General features: G+C 44.0%; 1 protein-coding gene across 3 annotated transcripts; it reads left to right on the top strand.

Moving 5' to 3' along the window:
• The first annotated feature begins 425 nt into the window (after nucleotides 1–425).
• rnf34b (ring finger protein 34b) lies at nucleotides 426–18,173 on the top strand. 3 transcript variants are annotated; one of them, XM_062412342.1, is made up of 8 exons: nucleotides 426–549; nucleotides 7,385–7,603; nucleotides 10,175–10,681; nucleotides 12,797–12,859; nucleotides 12,963–13,164; nucleotides 13,254–13,277; nucleotides 13,414–13,455; nucleotides 15,337–18,173. In XM_062412342.1, exons 1-8 carry the CDS (start codon nucleotides 544–546, stop codon nucleotides 15,519–15,521), a joined length of 1,248 nt encoding a protein of 415 aa, XP_062268326.1. In that variant the 5' UTR covers nucleotides 426–543; the 3' UTR covers nucleotides 15,522–18,173. The 3 variants fall into 3 exon arrangements, with proteins under 3 accessions (XP_062268326.1, XP_062268328.1, XP_062268327.1); XM_062412343.1 differs by lacking the exon at nucleotides 426–549 and adding an exon at nucleotides 5,827–5,905; XM_062412344.1 differs by lacking the exon at nucleotides 13,414–13,455.
• The last annotated feature ends 1,560 nt before the right edge of the window (nucleotides 18,174–19,733 follow it).

The following is a 19,733-nucleotide window of genomic DNA, read 5'->3' on the forward strand; positions in this document are numbered from 1 at the left end:
TTGCAAAAGTGGTAAATTCTGCAGGGAAAATCCAAAACCCTCACATAAATGTCTACAACCTAGAAAAACCCTAAACCTAAAACCTGAAAAAAGGACTTAGCCCCAAAGAATCTTAAACCTAAACAATTATAGACCTTTAAAGAAATGTAAGCCTATAACAAATCCTGCATAAAATAATACATAATTATATAATAAATCATATTTGAATCAGGGCTCATGCAGTTGAGCGCATTACTTTCCACACGTACATGTGAAACCAAAGCTTTGAACGTAGCATGATGCGTCCGTCGGGCACAAACAAGCGTGTTTACGCACGGCGTAGAACGCCCACTCCGGCGCTGTGCACGAGCGGATTGGCTGCTAAAGATAACGGCGACTCTGTGCGCGTTGTGGTTGGCCGCGGCTCTTCTGGCCATTACGTTATGCTTACTCCACACACACAGGCAGTCGGAGAGAGGGAAGACGTAATGGTTTGATTCCCTGTGCACTTGCCATGGTCGTCGTCCTGACATTACTCGGCAGATTCCTCGAACGGGAGGTCCAATGAAGGTACGCGACTCCATCTGCGGTTGCTTTGTGCTTCGGATTCGAAAGTGATGCGGGTTTATTATGTGGGGCTTTGCGCACGATGCTGCACTGCGAGAGGAAGAGGAATACCTCCGTCCTCACGTCAATTAATGTTGTTGGTGTGACACTTAGTTGCGATTACATCAACAGGCGTTTTGCGCTTTTACGCATTATTGGCTGCTTGGGTTGAACTTGTCATCAGATATCCACTCGCCTGCTGCTGCTGCTGGTCCTGCTCTTGTCCGTATGATTTCCATTTTCTTGGCGAGTGTGCAACCCCTCTGGAAACGCTCTCCCCTGCGTGTCATAAACACTAGGTACAGTGTGTAGCCTTTAAATGAGCCCGATCTGACCCCAATGAGATAGTTCATTGGACTAAAGCCGGCGGAGCGACGTCCATTCACCGCCAGGCTCTAATCCGCTCTAATGAGATAGAGACTGCGGTCATTGAGAGAGAGAGAGAGAGAGCGTGGGGATGTTTGGGAGACGTCTCGGTGTTGACACACACACACACACACACACACAAGGTTCGGATCTCCTCTCAGGTCCGGGGCCAGTGGAGTCTCCCCGCTGTCAGACGGTGTGTGGCTCCAGCTGTGGTCCTGCAGCTGGAGCAGAGTCGGGCTGCAGCAGCGGGAGGAGCGAACTGGGGGGGGGGGGGGGGGTCTGGGCAGCTCGAGCTGAGCTCAGGACCTGGTAATAATGAAGATGTTGGCGATGATGTCATCGGTGCACCGGTGGAGGCAGGTTTGTGGCTCAGTGAGAGGTTAGACAGAGCTGGTGCCACCATCATCCACCACCACCATCAGCATCAGCATCATCAGCATCATCAACATACATACATGCATTATGTAAGAGTAATGAGCTGCTGTTTGATGCATCTGGCACTGGATCACATGTAATTGCAGTGAGGATGTGTCCTGCTGGGTGCGCTGGTCTGTAAAACATCTGTTATTGCAAAGTAATTACATGCACATACTCAAATACTTTGCACTGGAAAAAATACAGCCACTGTACTGTACTGTATTTATTCTCTCTGACCTTCATTTCATAGAGAAGCATTATCATAATTGTGTGTGTGGTGGGGGGGGGGGGGGGCTGTCATTGCAGGTACAAGCTTACTAGCTATCTAGTCCTGTCCAGTCACATAAATCTATATTTAAATATCTCAATGTTCTTGGGGTGAATGAGTGTGGTCTCTACGTGAAGGAGATGCTGGTGATTGGTTACTTTAACCAAATCCACATTTCATAGTGTGTGTTTTGGGAATAATGTCATTCTCGAGTTCAGGTTTTCAGTCAACATTGGACAAAAATATAGTTATTTAGTATTTCAGCTTTCATACACATCCAGAGTATTGCAAGGTTTAAAAATCACTTCGTACCTTAGCTAAACACTTTTTTCTAACCTAAGTATATATTCTTGTATAATCAATTTACCTGCAGAAAATTATCATCACTGTTTCCCTATAAAACAAAAAGGACTTTATTTTTTAATTTTCTAATCTGATTCAAATTGAAAAGCAGCTGTATAGCCCCTGTGGAACAGACGGTGTTAGCGTAGCTCACATCTACTGCCCTCACAGTGTATGTGTTATCAATACCAATCAGTGATGCAGTCCTGGGCTAAATATTTTAATGCAAATTCATATTTGATAAACATTTTTAATTCTTTCCTTTCAAAATCCATCTTATCTTTTCATATAAACTGGACGTCACAGACGCAAACACTAATCTCTGCTGAAATTATAAAATGTCCCAGTGCTGCAGCTCAGCGGCTCATGCTCATATTCCCGATGAGAAATGTAAGTTGACTTAGGGCTGACTTCTAAAGTGGATGGAGAGGTCTAAAGCTGTAAAGAGAGTCCGGGGGCCACGGCAGATATCTGGTGCTGGTTGTAAAACAGTCTGGTTATGCTTTAATATTCCAGGACAAACTCTGCAGCAGTCAATATGTGTTTGCATCGCCGAATCGAAAGCTCTCTCCAGGCTAGATCCTCGCCGAGTCCTCCTCTGCCCTCGGAGTAAACTGTTTAAACATTTTACTTTGCAGACACAAATCCAAACTTAGCCTGTAGCCGACTTTAATGTGCATATCTCTCTCCAGACTCCCTCTCTGCATGTGATGTCCGCAGGCGGCAGCAGACACGACTGAATCAAGAACATCTCGCGCAGGATTCACTAATGTGTAGTCTAAAATTGAGTCTTATCATTTTAGACAAACAACGAAAGGCCGTAAATTAATTTATTTATTGTCTCTGGCGAAATTACTCCCCGGTCCGAACCGTCGGGCGACTGGATCCACTTTCACCGGCGTCAGTGACATCACCAGAGAAATAAAAAAGGGTTCAGCCGACAGGGAGAGGAAATGAAATGTGAGAGAGAGACAGCTCCCGATGGAGATATGGTGAATGATGACGCTTTATGATAGTGCACAGATGTTTACTCTGCAGGCATCTTAATACTCTCAGTCTGGGTTATACTGTCTCTATGTATTGATCGCTGCTGATGTGTGCAAAAGCATAGACTGTGATTGAGCCTTGAGATGATACATAGCATTAGACAGAATTTGCCAACTAACAGAAAGATTTGTTATAACGTATACAGATGTAAGTCCTTCATCAGTTTAGCTCTCCATCCATCCATCCATCCATCCATCTATTCATTCTCTTCCATTTATACTTTGAGGATCGCACGGGCAGCTTGAGCCAATCCCAGCAGACTTTGGGCGAGAGGCGGGTCACACCCTGTAGGTCACCAGACAATTCAAAGTCTCAAGTTAACACAATCCCAATCTGCATGTTTTTGGATTGTGGGAGAAGATGCCATCTCCACACACAAAGGCCAAGGTCAAGCTGGGATTCGAACCAGGAACATTCTTGCCGTGAGGTACCACTGTAACACATTACCTCTATGAATCAATATTCAGACTCAAGATAGACAGTGTACAAAAACTGGATCAATATATATGCAGCAGGACTAGAGAGTAGAAGTTCTCCCCAAGTTCTGCAAACTAATTTGAATGTGTGAAATTGGTGGATTTCCCTTTTAAATTGCTCCACCGAGGTGTGGTGGACGGGTTTGCAGGTCAGGCACAACTGAATTATGTCAATATTTGATTTTATGAATTCTTCAGCAGAGAAGGTCCCCGGTGCGAATCCCAGCTTGGTCTTTCTGTGCAGCGTTTGCGTGTTCTTCATGTGTCTCGTTTCCTCCCACAGTCCAAAGACATGTAGAGTGAGGAAATAAATTGTCCGTAGGTGTGAATAGTTGTGTGTCTCTGTGTGTTGTCCTGTGATCCGCGAAGGATAAACTATAAATTATAGAGTTTTGCACTAAGGTAAAAGTATCTATTATTTTGCTATGAAGATATACATTTGTGATGAATCATCAATGTGAGGGAGTACATTGATTTTATTCCTTTTATTTTAATAGTCTATCGTGCAGAGATACAGGAAACATAAGGAGAGAGATGATAAGCTGTGGATGATTCCTGTTTTGTGGTTACTCACTGTTACCATTAGACTCAATGGTTCTGGGCACCTGGTTGTTTTTAGGTGTTTAATGCCCTTGACTTGATTGACATTGACTTTAATGCATCAATGTCACGAGTCAACTTTCTCCGGTTGTGTTCGGTATAAATCTGAGAGGGAACCTTTTCGGCAGAGGTTGCTCAGAAGGCACCTGACGCTGCTCGGAGGTAAGAAGTCTTATCTCACGGTTTCAGACTCGTTTCAGCTCCAATCTCCACCCATTTACACCTCAATATGGTTCCGCCCAGTATGTTAACACCTGTCTGTGTTGATACAGTTTTTCTTTTGAAGCTGTATTCCAGGGGTCAGATAACCGTTCGTGGACTCAGGCCTGAACGAAGCTGATTATCATTCCCTGGTGGTTCTTCTATTTAAATCTGTGGCACATTTACTTGTTGCTGCCCTCCCCTCTCGCTGGCCCCCTGGTTTGTTTGTGCACTGCGTCCTGGTTGTTTGCTGGTCGTGTTCCAGCAGCAGTGTGAGAAATGTCTCAATTATGTGGCCCAGTCCCAGAATTCCCAGTGTCCGGAGGTGATTGGAACCAACAGAATCCATCACTGTAATAAAGTATTTCCAAGGAAACATAAAAGATACAGCTGACAAAGGGGTTCTGGTGTTTGCTCTTGTCCCTTGTTTGTGTGTGTGACTCCCTGCCCGCAGAGCTAACCGGGCGCTAATTGAAGTGACAGAGGGATCTCTTGCTGCTGGCTCACCGCCGGATAACACTGTTTTCATTGGAGGGCTGCCGCGGAGGATGCACTAAATATTCCTTCTCAGTTGCTTCACTCCCTCGCGAGGAGGTTTTGTATCTGACCTGCGAGACTTTTTGAGCAGCCGAACATCGGGTCAAGTTTAGGCCTGGGGCAAATAAATCAAGTTGTTATGCATCCTGGTGTTAATGTGTGCGCATAAAGCTACGGGAGTCTGGGAAGCAAGATGCTTGTGACAGATTGAAATCAGGAGAAGATGCATGAAGCTAAGAATAGTCTGTTAACATCAGATGAATTAATAGCAGCTAATAAATGACATTTAATAATTTATGAAGCAGAAAGATGAAACATTTACTTCTTCTAGCTTCTCAATTTTAAAGAATTTGTGTCTTATCTTAGTGTCAATATTTGTATGTTTTGAAATGTTGGTTTGATAAAATAAGGTTTTTTAAAGATGTCACCTTGAACTGGGGGGCAGAGGTGATGAGCATTTGTCTCTATATGTTTTAACTTTTGTTGACCAAAGGATGAAGTATTTAGTCGCGATATTAGTGTGTCGGAAATCTAATAAATGAATGAAATAATAAGTGAATGGTTTGAAACCCATCCTGGACTGTGCGACTGCAGCAAGGGGCTGGACCTTCCTCCACCTTCTTCACCGTGACTCCACATATAGTGCCTGCCTCCTAAGATTACGTAACGAATCCCTAAGTATATGGAGTGAGGTCAGATCACAGGGTGTTTGTGACAAGTCGGAGCGGAGCGCCGCCTGAGGAAGAGATGTGGCAGCACCCTGTGAACTCCCTTACTTTCCCGCACAGAGCCGGGGAACCACAGAGGGCCCACATTATGCTCATGTCAGCTATTGATTCTGCAGGCCGGGGGGAACAACAGAAGACATATTCTCCTCCTCGCTGACCTCCCTTCCTCCCTCCTTCGTCTCATCAGTATGCTCCAAGGGGCCGGGCATCCCATCACGCCATCTTTGCTCCGTGTCTCCGGCCCGTCTCGTGGTCAGCAAACACATCCGGCCGAGTCCTTCCGTGTGGGCTGGAGCTGCTCGAAGTCACGGCTCTAGTTTGCACGTTTTCCTCAGGTCAATATAAGATTCTCACCCTCTCATTTGATCGTCACGGTGCATGCTATCATCTGCTTCATTTGTGGCGTATTTATTTATCAGATTGTGCAAAATAATGCAGTGACTGAGAAGTTTAACCAAGGATCTCTTTGGAAAAATGTCATTAATAGGAGCTTTCAGAGGCTTCTCCTGCCTAATTATCTCTAACCTCGAGGACTGTTCAAGAGCACTCTCGGTAATGGGCTGTCCACTACTCCCCTCCTCCCTCGCTCCCTCCCTCCCTTTCTTTCCTTCTCATTCATTCATCCCTCTTGTTTTAGTCTCTCAGCCTTTGTACCAGGAGAGAACGTGTCCCAAAGACATGCAGGGTACAGTAGAGGCCGGGGGTGGATGATTCATTATGGTTTAAATTAATTAGTAAGGGCACCAATAAAAGGAAAAAACTCATTTATAGAGCATGAGGTGAATTGTTTTAGTGTGAGAATAATAATCAATCATTCACATTTTATTTGTACAAACCACATTCCATAATCACAATTTGATTTATAACACCCTCTGCCCTTCACCCTCGACCAGAGGGACGCGTCCTCCTGACTGTTAAACTCGGATTCAGTCTCTAAATTATTCCATGTGCTCGCAGCGTTGAAGGTTTTGCAGACAGTAGTGAATCATTTCACTTTTTTTTTGCCCTGGATTTTGAGTCTCCGGCGCGAGCAAGCTGCCCTACTTTGTCTGCGGAGGTACTGCAGGCGCTATTCAGGGCTGAGAGAAATCCCCAGCTCGTCTGCTTTTCAGCTATTTACACGTGATTCTGCTAAAAAAGACACAAGAGCCGATCATCAGATCTTTAGCGGAGATAGAAACGAATGAGTAATCATTTAATTACCTCAACGTTGACATGATAATTGTAGTTTTTACACAAACACAATTCTGTCTCCATGAATTCAGAGGACATTGATTTCCTGTAATCGTACTCAAACCTTAAACATAGTTATTATGTGCTTAACCCTAAAGCTAAACTAGGCCTAAACCTTAACATTAAAACAGGTCTTCACCTTAAAATCGAATGATTTACGTGATGGGAACGGGATTTTTGTAACTATAAGTAAGACAAGTCCACATAATGTGAATGTGTAAACAGAGTTAGGTCCCCACAACATGGGTAATACCTGGACCACACACACACGAGACACAAGCACAATAAACAACAACATCACAGCGTGGTAACTAATTTAATCAGTTTATATTAATCACAACATGATGATGTTGGAATCTAATTCATAATTACTTGTACTTTGTTCAATCGTTACTTCAGTGCAGAATGCAGGATGTGGAGTTCAGGGTTTGAATATTTCATAAATATGTTGTTTAGCTTCAATGAGGAGCTGGAATGAGCCGATACATAATACATATGATTCTGTCTGTGACTTTCCCTCTTTAAAGCTGTGGAAACATTTCTCTAAAAGTTTCCCTGTGTGTTTCTATCTGTTCCTTTAGGCCGGGGCATCGTCCATGTGGGCGTCATGCTGCGGGCTGCTGAACGAGGTGATGGGCACGGGCACGGTGCGGGCGCAGCAGCCCGGGTTCGGAGCGGGCGCCGGGCCCTTCCGCTTTGCCCCCAGCGCCGGATACTCCACCTACCCGCCCACCAGCTCAGGGAGCGCCGGCCAGCTGTGCAAGGCCTGCGGACTGGCCTTCACCGTCTTCAGACGCAAGGTACACAGGAGCTGAGTGAACCAGGTTTCAGGGACAATACCAGAGATTGTTTTAGGAGAGATGTCCAAAACAGCAAGTTGACATACCAGCTGCCTAGCCCCCCCCTTCCAGGTCAGAGCAACATCAACATGAACTGCAGGGACGAGGGAACCTGCTTAAATAATCCTTCACCTTCCACATTTAGTCAGTGTTTTCTTTTTTAGATGTGTGTCTGAGTTATGCAATCATTGCGTGCAGCGGTGAGAGGGACTGCTCATTCATGGTGCATTCAAGGAAACACTGACATCCGTAATTACTGATTCACTTGCTGAGCAGAGATCCTCTTAATGTAAAATCCTGGGAACTAGGCCTTTCAATTAAGTGAATTAAATCCATGTTATATTAAATCCTTATTTCACAAATTTGTCTCTATTTTTAAGGTTGTATTCTTTTTGGGAAGTGAACAACCTCAGTATCTCCACATGCTGTATCACACATTTAACACGCTATTTAAGAGTGAACGGGAGTACAAAATAACCGGGTCAGACTGACATGAATTGACTGGATTAGAGCAGTAAGTGGAAAAGCACAGAACTCTAATACACGAACAGTTACAGGATCATCATGTTCAGTGCAACATGCACATATAATAAAATAAACAGAGGCAGCACGTTCTGCACTGTGACAACAAACTTATCTCAAGTTCAAAGTCTCTGATGAAAAGTACATTTACTCAACAAACTGTACAAGTACCTCAAAACTCTACTTGTACTTTATTTCTGATCGATGGGACTCACTTCATTTCAGCATTAAATATATGTTTTACTCAACAACACTCAACAATAGTTACTACCTTTCACATGCACATACACACAGGAGTCTAGTTGCTGTTATCAGTTCCACCGTGGAGGGATTTCTGCTCTAGATTTCTAAAGTTTGTGGGCAGCAGCAGACATACATATTTATTCTGGTATTTCCAGGGGTCTCTGCCAGTGTCAGAGTTTAATGCCGGCGTGTCCTCGCCGCTTCAGATCGCTCTATCGCCATGCAAACACCAGGTGCCCGTCTGCCGGCGGGTCGATTCCTGCATGTTTGTGTGCGAGCGTGATATTTCCACAAAATGAAAAGAGACGTGCCGGAGGATTAAGGGCCGATGATTGAAGAACTGGATCTGTTGCGGTGGAAATGTGCTTGTGCGTGTTTGTGCGTTACTGATAAGAAGATGTTTGCCGTGGTGGTCGACCTGCTCCCCTGCACGTTTGAAGTGTCAGTCCACTCCAATGCTCTGTATCAGTGTTCAGCCTCTAAGATGTCAGACATCACCAAGAACTGCTGACAGTTGAGTCTTTTTTTACTTTATTCTTTCCCTAAAACTCGAGCGCAGGATATGAGCTGCAGGATCTAATGAACACAAGATGAAATGTGCAATGATAGAAAACAGCAAGAAACAGTGGATCCTCACTTCAGAGAAACTGGAACATGCAGATTTTTTGGACATTTTTATTTCACAAATAACTCAAAGAATTTCTGATCCATTTCCAGCCAATCAACTTGGCACCTGAGCCCTCATCTATAAATCACTGACATCCAACTACATTGAAAATACAAACATTCATCAAAGAAATTTCAAAATCCTTTTTTTAATGTTTGACCTGATGGTTGTTGTCCAATCTTAACCTGTTATGTACATTCAATATTTTTCTTATTGTTGCTTTGTTGTAAATGTCTTCTACTTCTTTTATGTAAAGCACATTGTCTTTCATGAATCGTGCTTTATTAATGAAGTTCGTTATCATCAAAGTAAGAAAAATGTCCACTCATTTACACAAAATTGAAAACTAATCATTTAGTGAATCGATAAAAAAGTGTTCTCCTGTTATCGTGCAGCAGCTTCAGTGAAAGTTAGTCAATGGTGAATTATTGTTTTTCAAACTAAAACAACGTGAACAGATACTGTCGCTATCTCAGTTCCATCTTATGACCCACTTTCCTCAGCTCAAGTTAATTAAATCCCTGTTGCGATTCATTTATTCATCAAAAGTGACGTGTGGGATAAATAGTTTCTTATGCTCACAGAAGGCCGACATCAGGGCCAAATTACCAATAATGAAAAACACATTTTCTTAAGTGAATGCTGTGGATTGAATTACTCTAACAATGAGTTTGGTCGCTTCAGTCAGATGAAAAATTATCGCTTATCACATCATGCCAGTCGCTGACTCTCTTCCTCTCTTCCTCTCTTCCTCTCTTCCTCTCTTCCTCTCTTCCTCTCTTCCTCTCCTCCTCTCTTCCTTGCCTCCTCTCTTCCTCTCTTCCTCTCTTCCTCTCCTCCTCTCTTCCTCTCTTCCTCTCTTCCTCTCCTCCTCTCTTCCTCTCCTCCTCTCTTCCTCTCTTCCTCTCTTCCTCTCTTCCTCTCCTCCTCTCTTCCTTGCCTCCTCTCTTCCTCTCTTCCTCTCTTCCTCTCCTCCTCTCTTCCTCTCTTCCTCTCTTCCTCTCTTCCTCTCCTCCTCTCTTCCTTGCCTCCTCTCTTCCTCTCTTCCTCTCTTCCTCTCCTCCTCTCTTCCTCTCTTCCTCTCTCTCTCTCCTCCCCAGCACATCTGCTGCGACTGTAAGAAGAGTTACTGCGCCCTGTGCTCGGTGCTGCAGGAGAACCTGCGCTGCTGCACAACCTGCCACCTGCTGCGCGGCACGGCCTTCCAGCGGCCCCGGCTCATGCAGCTCCGGGTCAAAGACCTGCGCACGTACCTGCTGCTGCGCAACATCCCCACGGACACGTGTCGGGAGAAGGAGGACCTGGTGGACCTGGTGATGTGTCATCAGGGGTCGAGGGAGCCCCAGAGTGCGGTGCTGGAGGTGGAAGAGGACGAGGAGGAAGAGGATGAGGAGGACGAGGAGGAGGAGGAAGAAGAGGAGGAGGAGGACACACACGAGGAGGAGGAAGACGAAGGGGGAGATGACACAGACAGTCTGCACTCGCTCCCCCACTCGCACGCCGCCTCGCCCCGCTCCGCCACACGCTCCGCCTCGGAACAGTCAGTCCTCTCCGCCTCTCTGGGAGATGTGCTCAGCCCGAGTGACAGCTCAGGGACCACCAGCCAGGTCTGATGCACACACACACACACACACAAAGATACACACTCTCACACACACACACACAAACACAAAGATACACACATATAGAGGCAGGCATTCACTCACTCACTAATCTCCATATGCCATACTTCTCTCACATCTGCCCTCATTCTATCCAAGATAATTAGTTTCAGAGGTGAAATCAACTTATTTACAAGTTTCCAGTCAGGACGAGGCTCCTTCCCCTCAACTCCCCAGCAAACAATGTCTTCCCTTTCCATTACTCTTTCCATTTCACCTCCATCGAGGAGGTTTTTTGTTTTCACCCCTGTGTATGTTTGTTGGTTTGATATCAGTTAGCAACATTACACAAAATATACAGGATAGATTACCACCAAACTTGGAAGGATGTGGAAGGAACCCATAAAACACAGTGACAAACCACATGTGATTTTCTTTTTTTTTCAGTCTCTTTAACATTGCAAGTTTCGACATTTTCATTAATTTCCCAGTGAATAATTCAAGGATGTGGATGAAAACAACAGAACACATTTAAGGAGCTGATATCTTGATAACTTGATTGAATTTAAAGGCGTGGGTTGGAGTATCGCTCCACTGAGTGGTATTCAGGTTTCTCTCTTTTTGTTCGTCCTCTCATGGTGCTTTGCTCTGAATGAAGTGTCTCTGCATGAAAATCCACAAACTGGGAGGATTTGATTTCCCTCCACTGACATACAGGAAGTGGAAATGTGGTTGATAGGTTCAGATTAGAATTAGAGGTTTGGTTCATGCATTTAGTTCTAATGGTTGAGGTTCGGGTGAGGAGACACTGGATGTGTTATGTAAATGAGTGTCCTCACAAAGATAGAAGTACCAGTGTTTGTGTGTGTGTGTGTGTGTGTGTGTGTGTGTGTGTGTGTGTGGCTCCCGGACCAGCCGGCGACGCAGCTTAAGCCCTTTGCCTTTTTTAGGTCTGTTACATATAGGCTGAGTCTGTTATGTAACAGCCACACAGGTTGAGAGACTCCCCACAGCATCCCAGCTGCAGAGATACAACACAAACACTGGAGTTCATCCCTCCTCTCATCCGCTCATAGATAATATCCCTCTGTGTTGTTTTTTTTCCTCCTCTCACCCTGTGGGACATGAGGGCTGTAAGATCCTTTTGTTGTTTGGGTTCTTTACTAGCGACAGAACTATATTCTCCAAACCCACGTTTCAGTTCAGACTTTGATTTCTGAATCCAACTTGCACGTTCCAACACTGCTGATTTAAATGTGTCGGGGGGGGGCCACAGTAAAAGGGTGTTCACCATCTTGAGCCAATTAAACTGGCCTAACGTTCACCACAGGCAAGATCCCTCAATGTGACACAGGCAGTTATAGGTGTGATGAGTAATATTTACAAAATATCCCGACTTCTTATAGAACTAGACTGACACTCAGTCCCTTTAAGGTCAGCCTGGAAGAAATTACACACTCATAGATGTCAGTCCCTCTGTTCATCTCATAGTGTTAAATAAAGTGATAACAAAAAAATCCTGGATCTTCCCCTTTGTCCGGAACAGTGCCAAAATTGAAATATTTCTTGGCGGTTGTCCCATCCTTTCAACGAATCTGTGAGTAGTTTTTACATAATCCTGCTAAAAAAAATACTAGAAGAAAACTCTGACTGGACACTTTATCACCATACTGCACATATATGTACATGTATTGAGATCATCCAGAAAATTGTACACAGCACTAGTTCACAGATATGCGTCACAACATTTTCAGAGTTGAAAAAATATCTAGGATCTGCAACGTTAATGGAATCCACTCTGAAACTTATTGTGTTTGGTGTAGTTCAAATGTGATAGATATTGAAGGGACAATGAGGAATAAATCAGAGTTTGTGCCACTCAGTCACTCTCTTGAACTTAATCATTATGCTGAGCTGAATAAAATATTCTTTTAAACTATTCTTTTAAATGGTGAACATCAGACTGAGTCCCTATAACTCAAACAGCGCATGTTTTTACGAGGAGGGATTTCATAACGTGTGATGAATCAGTTACTGTGTGTCTCAATGGGCTGAGCGGTGACTAATGAGAGTTTAAACACAATTGAATTGACTTCAGTGTTTTGATCTCCGCCCACACAGGAGCATGAGGATACTCCAACGGCGTCCCTCTTGAACCTGGAGCCCACAGAAAATATCGTAGAGGTGTGATGCCTGTGTTTTTAATATAAATATATACGTAGAGCTGAACGATGTTGATAAGTAAAAGAGGCTGATCCTGCAGTTCCGTTTCCCGTGTGTGTTGTAGGTCAGTCCGGCCACACAGAGGAGGATCAGGGCTTCCCTGTCTGATCTGGACACCGAGGAGGCGATAGAGAACCTCTCCGTCCGCCAGCTCAAAGAGATTCTCGCCAGGAACTTCGTCAATTACTCCGGCTGCTGCGAGAAGTGGGAGCTGCTGGAGCGAGTGCACCGGCTCTACAGAGAAAACGAGCTGAACAGGAAATCGAGTGAGTTGGATTTCACTTGTTTGTTGAATTTGTGTGACCTCCCGTGTTCCGTCTAATATAAAATACTGTTTTCTCCCTTTTTTCTTTAGTGGAAAATGTGAGCATAACTACAGGTAATTGTCTCTCCTAATTTACTTGTTGCTTTTTACGTATGGAATAAACTCCCACCTTGCCTTTAATCTGTTTAATTCAACACAGTTTCCTACACTAATACATTTTCTCTTTCACTGCTCATTCTTATCTCTAAAGTGGTTGCATATCCTCCACCTCTCTGCAACAGTGGTGTTGGAGGTAAGATGTCTTTATCATAAAAACATGTTTTGCATCACCTCCATGAAGTGATACCGCACATTTCACTTTTTCACATTTCACATCTCTGCATGATCCAACCCTTTGTTAGAGCCCGGCTGATCTGGAATACAAATATTTGAATACCGATATATCTGCTACATGTTAGCAGGAGAAAATCAGATATGTTTTTAGTGAAGATCTATAAAATATTTATATATATATATATATTTTTAATACCACAGGATCTTTTTTCTCATTAAATTATGACTTTAATTCGTAATACTGTGGCTTTTTTTCTTGTTAAATTACGACATTATCCTCATCAAATTATGAAAACCGTCAATATGGCCCTAATACAATTAAAGCATAAATTGTGTTATTACTGCAAATTAAAAGAAAACAAAAATACAACCAGATTTAAAGAACTTGAATTAGAATTGAACTAGAATAATTGTGAATCTTTCCTGCATAGTTTATTCTGTTAAACGCAGACAGCGATAAGTCTGTGAAAGGTTTTTTTATCTGCCAGCTGATAGATCGGTCGGGCTCGAGCCATTTTTACCCTCTTGATCCTTTTTATCATCCTGTGCATTATCCCATTATGGTCGATTGAGTCATTATCTCCTGTCTTTCTCGGCGTCTGCACGTTCTGTCACTCGTGTCTCTCCTCCTTTGTGCAGCGTCTCGTTTCATCCTCTCGTCCCGTCGTTAATGCACTCTCTCTCTCTCTCTCTCTCTCCGAGCTCTTACCTCTGAGATGAGTCATCGCATTACTTCAGTGGCAGCGCGTCTCCGTCAGGTGTAATTACGTTCTCAGACTTCCTCTGGTTCTCCTGTTGACGTGAAGGGCTTGACGATGGTATTAATGGTTCGCGGTGGAGGGCCGAGCCGACAGGCCGCGGCTCTGTGGGCCTTCTGCAGCGGCGAGCAGCAGGAGCAGATTTAAGCCAATGAGCTGATCAGTCAGCTGTCAGACGTTTGACTCCTGTGAACCAGTGATGGATTAGTGGCACATTTTGAACAAATGTTTAAAAAATGTTAAATGTAGTTTCCATATTCTTGGTTTCAAATGAGCAGAATTTACATAAGCTGTCTTTTTGTTGTTGTCACTTTCGGTCTCATCACACGATCTGCAGCAGCAGATGGGGTTTTACTTTACGTCCATGTTGGTTATTAGCTCCATCGAGAAGGGTTTGTTCTCATCAGGCTCGTTGCCCGCTGGCTATCGTCTGAATCTGTTTCTAGAGATTAAGTTTTCATTGGTAGTTAGTTGTTCAGCAGGATTGAATTTGGTGGAGGACTGGGGCATAAATGAAGGAATGAGCCATTCCACTTTAGAGCTGATACACAGATGAATATCAGTTTTTGGATACAGCTGCATGTGCGGAGGTGTCCAGGGCTTCGTGCATCTACTTCAGCTCGGATTCTTTAGCTGATTTATTGACAGACGTGGTATTTATAAGAATTTGTAAAATGCTGACAAAACATTTTAAAAAGGATTTGTAAACTTTATAAGTAGTGAGTATAGAATTAGATGAGATGGTCTACTGCAGGTCATAGCAGGGCCAAACAGAGGTGAATGATGTTACTGCAGGATCGGAGGAGTTATGTTTGTCTGTCTTTTGATTAGGGGAAGTTGTTTGATTTTGGTGCAGATCTGAATGAGTGGGGCGGATCCCGGATTCTATTACGTTGTGAGAAGCAATTTTTCAACATTTTCGTGGATTTCTAAGAGAATAATTTATATATCTTGACAAAAAAATGTGACACATTTAGGCTGCTGATGTTTAAGAGGGTCCAAACAAATCTGGATTCTAGTGAATTTGAATGTGTTAATGAAACTGCTGTCACTGTAACCTAACTCCATCTTTCCCCCCACAGACGGTGTCAAAGCTCAGCTGACTGCCGACGAAAACCTGTGTCGCATCTGCATGGACGCCATCATAGACTGCGTGCTGCTGGAGTGCGGCCACATGGTCACCTGCACCAAATGTGGAAAGCGGATGAGCGAGTGCCCCATCTGCAGGCAGTACGTGGTGCGGGCCGTGCACGTCTTCAAGTCCTAAAGACTCCCGGGCGTGTGAGCGGCGGAGCGCCCCCCCCCCTCGGGCGCGCACACGTGGGGCCAGAGCTCTGACTTCACCACTGAGGAAGAAGTGCTGTGTATGACGTCTCACACGGGGGGGGGGGCTAATGCTGCAGCGGGCGCGAGCAACTCCCCCCGGAAACCAGGCGGTTGCCTCTGGCCTGGTCTGGTTCCCCCTCCTCCCCTCTCTACTAACTCATGCTCCAGTCCCACTGCTCCTCCCGGGTGGACCGTCATCAGCCGCACCGGGAAACAGACACACACCCTCTCTCTTCATCTCTCTAGGGTCTGATAAACACACAGCAGACCCCCCCCCCCCCCACACACACACACACACAAACACACACACACACACACTCACCCCTGCCATCCCTTTCTACTCTCTTTCGAGATCCTACTCGCAGGAGAGGAGGTGGAGAGGACGGTGACTTGAAGCCGAATCGGTTTGTTTCCGACGCAGCGCGGTGAGAAATGTAAGACCCCAGGGGGAGAGTGGATACGGTTCACACAGTCATGCCACATGACGCCGTGCGCCTCTCTCCCTCAGTGTTCTCTAGGATGTGCAATATCAGAGAAAAAAAATAATTTCAAGAGACTTACTCACACGTGTTTTTAGTCGTCTCACACGCAGGAGGCTGTGAGGTGCCAAACGTCATGCCTTTGTCTGATGATTGGGTTTAGGATTTCACATCAGTAGCGACATCTCATAACCAGCAAGCTCGGTGTGATAGTTTACTCCCTTTTTTTTTTTTTTCAGTTTTCTCAAATGAACTTTAGGAAATAAAAGTAAATGTTTGAACACCTACTGTGTGAATGTGCTCGGACATTTCCCTCGACCAGAACGCGGCGACATGCTGCACGGTGTTCCTGTTGAGGGTGGGAGTTTCATTCTTGACCTTTGACCTTTGAGACAGCAGTACGACGGAAAAACGGAATCATAACTTTGGACTCGTTCACAGGCGGTCATGGAGGTGTTTCAGTTGACTTGGAGATCACAGCTGTGTCTCAGTTCAGGGCCTGCGTCCTTCAGAGGCTGCGTTTGAAGGCTCTTCCAAATCGACCAATGAAATGCTTCCTTTCGTCGCCGAGAAGCGAAGGCTCCAAATGGCGGATCCGTCTTGAGACAAACTATCCCACTGAACATCTACTAATACACACGTTGAAACAAAACCAAGGGGCATAAAAACAGCTCTGTTGAAAGGTGACACCCGTAAGATGATGGAGACGGTCATCCCCTGCAGACCAGACCTTCTTGTTTTAATCTGGCCTTTCGGTCTCTGCGTGGCCCAGGAAGGAGCTGGGGTCTCCTTGGGGTTGTGTAGACCGCGTCCTCCGGAGGTAGCAGCCCATGAATTGGGACACAGCTCATACGATGCCCTAAGGAAGAGGTTTTAATGACCTGTTCATCTTTCATTTTAACAAAACTAGTTGGTTTGGAAACAGGGGCCACGCCTCAAACATACCTTTAATCACATGTCAACATATATCTGGTCAACCCTTCCCGCTCTGTTTGTCTCAGATTCTTCGACTCATCATTTCCCTTCCCTTCATCCCTTCATCCTCCCCTCCCTCCCTCTTTTTCGGTGTGGTGCATGCCTCTTGCATGTCTCGTTCTCGGTACTGGCTGGCTGGGGGGGGTTTATAACTCCACACTGAGTCTCCCTCCGCCTGTTCGCCGGTGCGTCCTCCCCCACCAGCCTATCGGACACACCTTCACCCCAACTCTCCGAATGCAATCTATCGATTTCCATTCAAAAACCTCGAAATCCGATATGGTTGGGGTGTGGTCCTTGCGAGTGAAACATCTTCCACCGAGCAACACCGTTTGAATTCCACCTACCGATTGTCCCTGTGTCCATTAACGTAGAATCTTAGGCAGGTTCAAGGTGCTACTTCCTCTTCTCTGTAGCGTAACGCCATCATCCACCTCTCTGTCACGTCCTCACTGTGTCCTTCCAGACATCGTCCACAGCACGGAGAGAGGTCCAAGAACCCTGGTTTACTTTAACCTGTTATGCAAACGAAACACTTTCTGTTCCTCATGAGATTCGGTTAACTCAGATGTCACTAATCTATCCGTGTGTACAAAATGCCTGTGGTTAAAAAAGAAAGGAAAAAACAAACCCAACTCATTTGCTGTTCGGCGAATAACATACAGTAGATAGTTTATATTGTCGTTTACTGATGAGTTATTAAATGTATATTTTTCCATGTACTCGGGGGACGACGTGATTTAAGATTCTGATCAGTGCGGAGGTTTGAAAATAAAAGATAATACACTGTTTTTTTCAGAATGTATTCCTGCTGGTTTGGGTCAGAAGAGTTCCTCATGTGCTCTGACGCCGCCATGGCCTCATTTCCTCCCACAGCGCCTCTCACCATCGTTCAGATCGGAACCCGACACCGGAGCTGTGACACTGTAACTCGGTCAAGTCTGTTTGTTTGTGGACGCTGCTGTTTCTCAAAGATGTCATTCATGGGCAGCTACAGTATTACCAGAGTAGGAGGGGTATCATGAGCACTCATAATCCTGGATCTTTATATTTTGGAATGTTGAACCTTTTTATTTTGGTAAACAAGAGAAAAAAAAAAAAGATTTATTAGATTCAATAAAATGCAGTACTACAAACCAGACCTGAGAACACCCCTCTTCATTGTGTGATCGCTCACGGCCGTGGATGTTGTGTTTCCTGCGCTGATTGTCTGATTGTTAGCAGGGTCACGCAAAAACTAGCAAACCAACTTTATTTAAACTTGGTGGAAGGGCGGGAATAAGTCCTGGATCTTTATGAAAATATCTAATATGTGCAATTTGGTGCAGATCCAAATAAAATCTGGATCTAGTGAGTTTCATACTGTTGACTGGGACTGTTGGGGCTTGTTGTCACTCACATGTAATAGTGATGTTCCAGTAATGAATATATCAGCATGTTGCTTATATTTTTATAAAATGCTTATAATCCTTCAGATTTTTATGTAATTTCTATTCCTTTCATTGTCAATCATTCAATGGATTTATATTCTGTCATTGCTCCTACATGTTCGGGGTCGGCCATTTTCGCCCTGGATTCAAATTGTCTACCTACAACCGATGTTTGCTTGGTTTGACTCCCAATAGATAAATAAGATCCTCAACTCCTCAGGGCCGAGTGCCGAAGTGTCCTTGGGCAAGATTCCAAACGCCCCTGATTCCTGTGTGAATGATGTGTGATAGAAAAAAGCGCTGTATGAATGTGACTTGTAGTTTAAAGCACTTTGATTGGTCGATAAGACTAGAAAAGCGCCTTTATAAATACTCATGTATTCCTAACAAAGCATTTTGTTTTCTGCAGCATTTAATCACACTGGCTTTTACCATGGGATCTTTAAAAAGCCAAATGACCGAAACCACACACAGTTCAGTAGTTTAAACGGATTTAATATCTCAAAGGTTGACTTTAGAGGCTTTACATGTACATTATGTACAAAGAACATTTACATTAACGTAGTAAAATCTTCTAATGAGACGTGGTTCTTTAATAAAAACAAATATTTAAATGTAAACCTCTGTTCAACAGCTACACCAAATGCAAACCCGTCAAATCATTAACGTGTAGCCTTTTTAGAAATGTATAAGTTCAATTAAGAACAAATGTGTGTATCAAGTTGAATATTATGACGATGAATACAGGCACAGAGTAAGAACAATGAAATGATGCCATAGGTTGTGATGTTTTTTTCTTTTAAACACAATTAAGTAATAAAAAAATAAAACTTTCAAGAAACAATTTTGAAAGAAAAAATAAATGTATGTCACTGGAATGTGTGAGTGAGAATAAAGAACAAAATACAAGTCCACAGATTTTTCAGATGATCGACAAATTGTCTAATATAATTTGAGATGAATGGACACGTGGTGTCTATAAAATCAGAATTTAAATAACTGTATTGCTGAAGCTTGGATTATTTAAATTGTTACTAATATTGTTTTGATATAATCTAATTAAAGACAAGGTCATCCTTCGCCTTTAGAAACAGAATGCACCACTAAACTAACCAAATATCTGGGGTCAGGACAACTTCGGGATATACAGTATAAGTTGTATAATTTTTTTTCCTTTATCATTTGGTGTCTTGTCTGTTTGACTGATTACACCTGAGTTCCAGCGCCTCATCTAAAAGATTCGTGTGAATTTAATTTCCTCCTCCTGGA

The sequence above is a fragment of the Platichthys flesus genome, chromosome 19, assembly GCF_949316205.1.
Source record: "Platichthys flesus chromosome 19, fPlaFle2.1, whole genome shotgun sequence".
In the NCBI taxonomy this organism is placed as follows: domain Eukaryota; kingdom Metazoa; phylum Chordata; class Actinopteri; order Pleuronectiformes; family Pleuronectidae; genus Platichthys; species Platichthys flesus.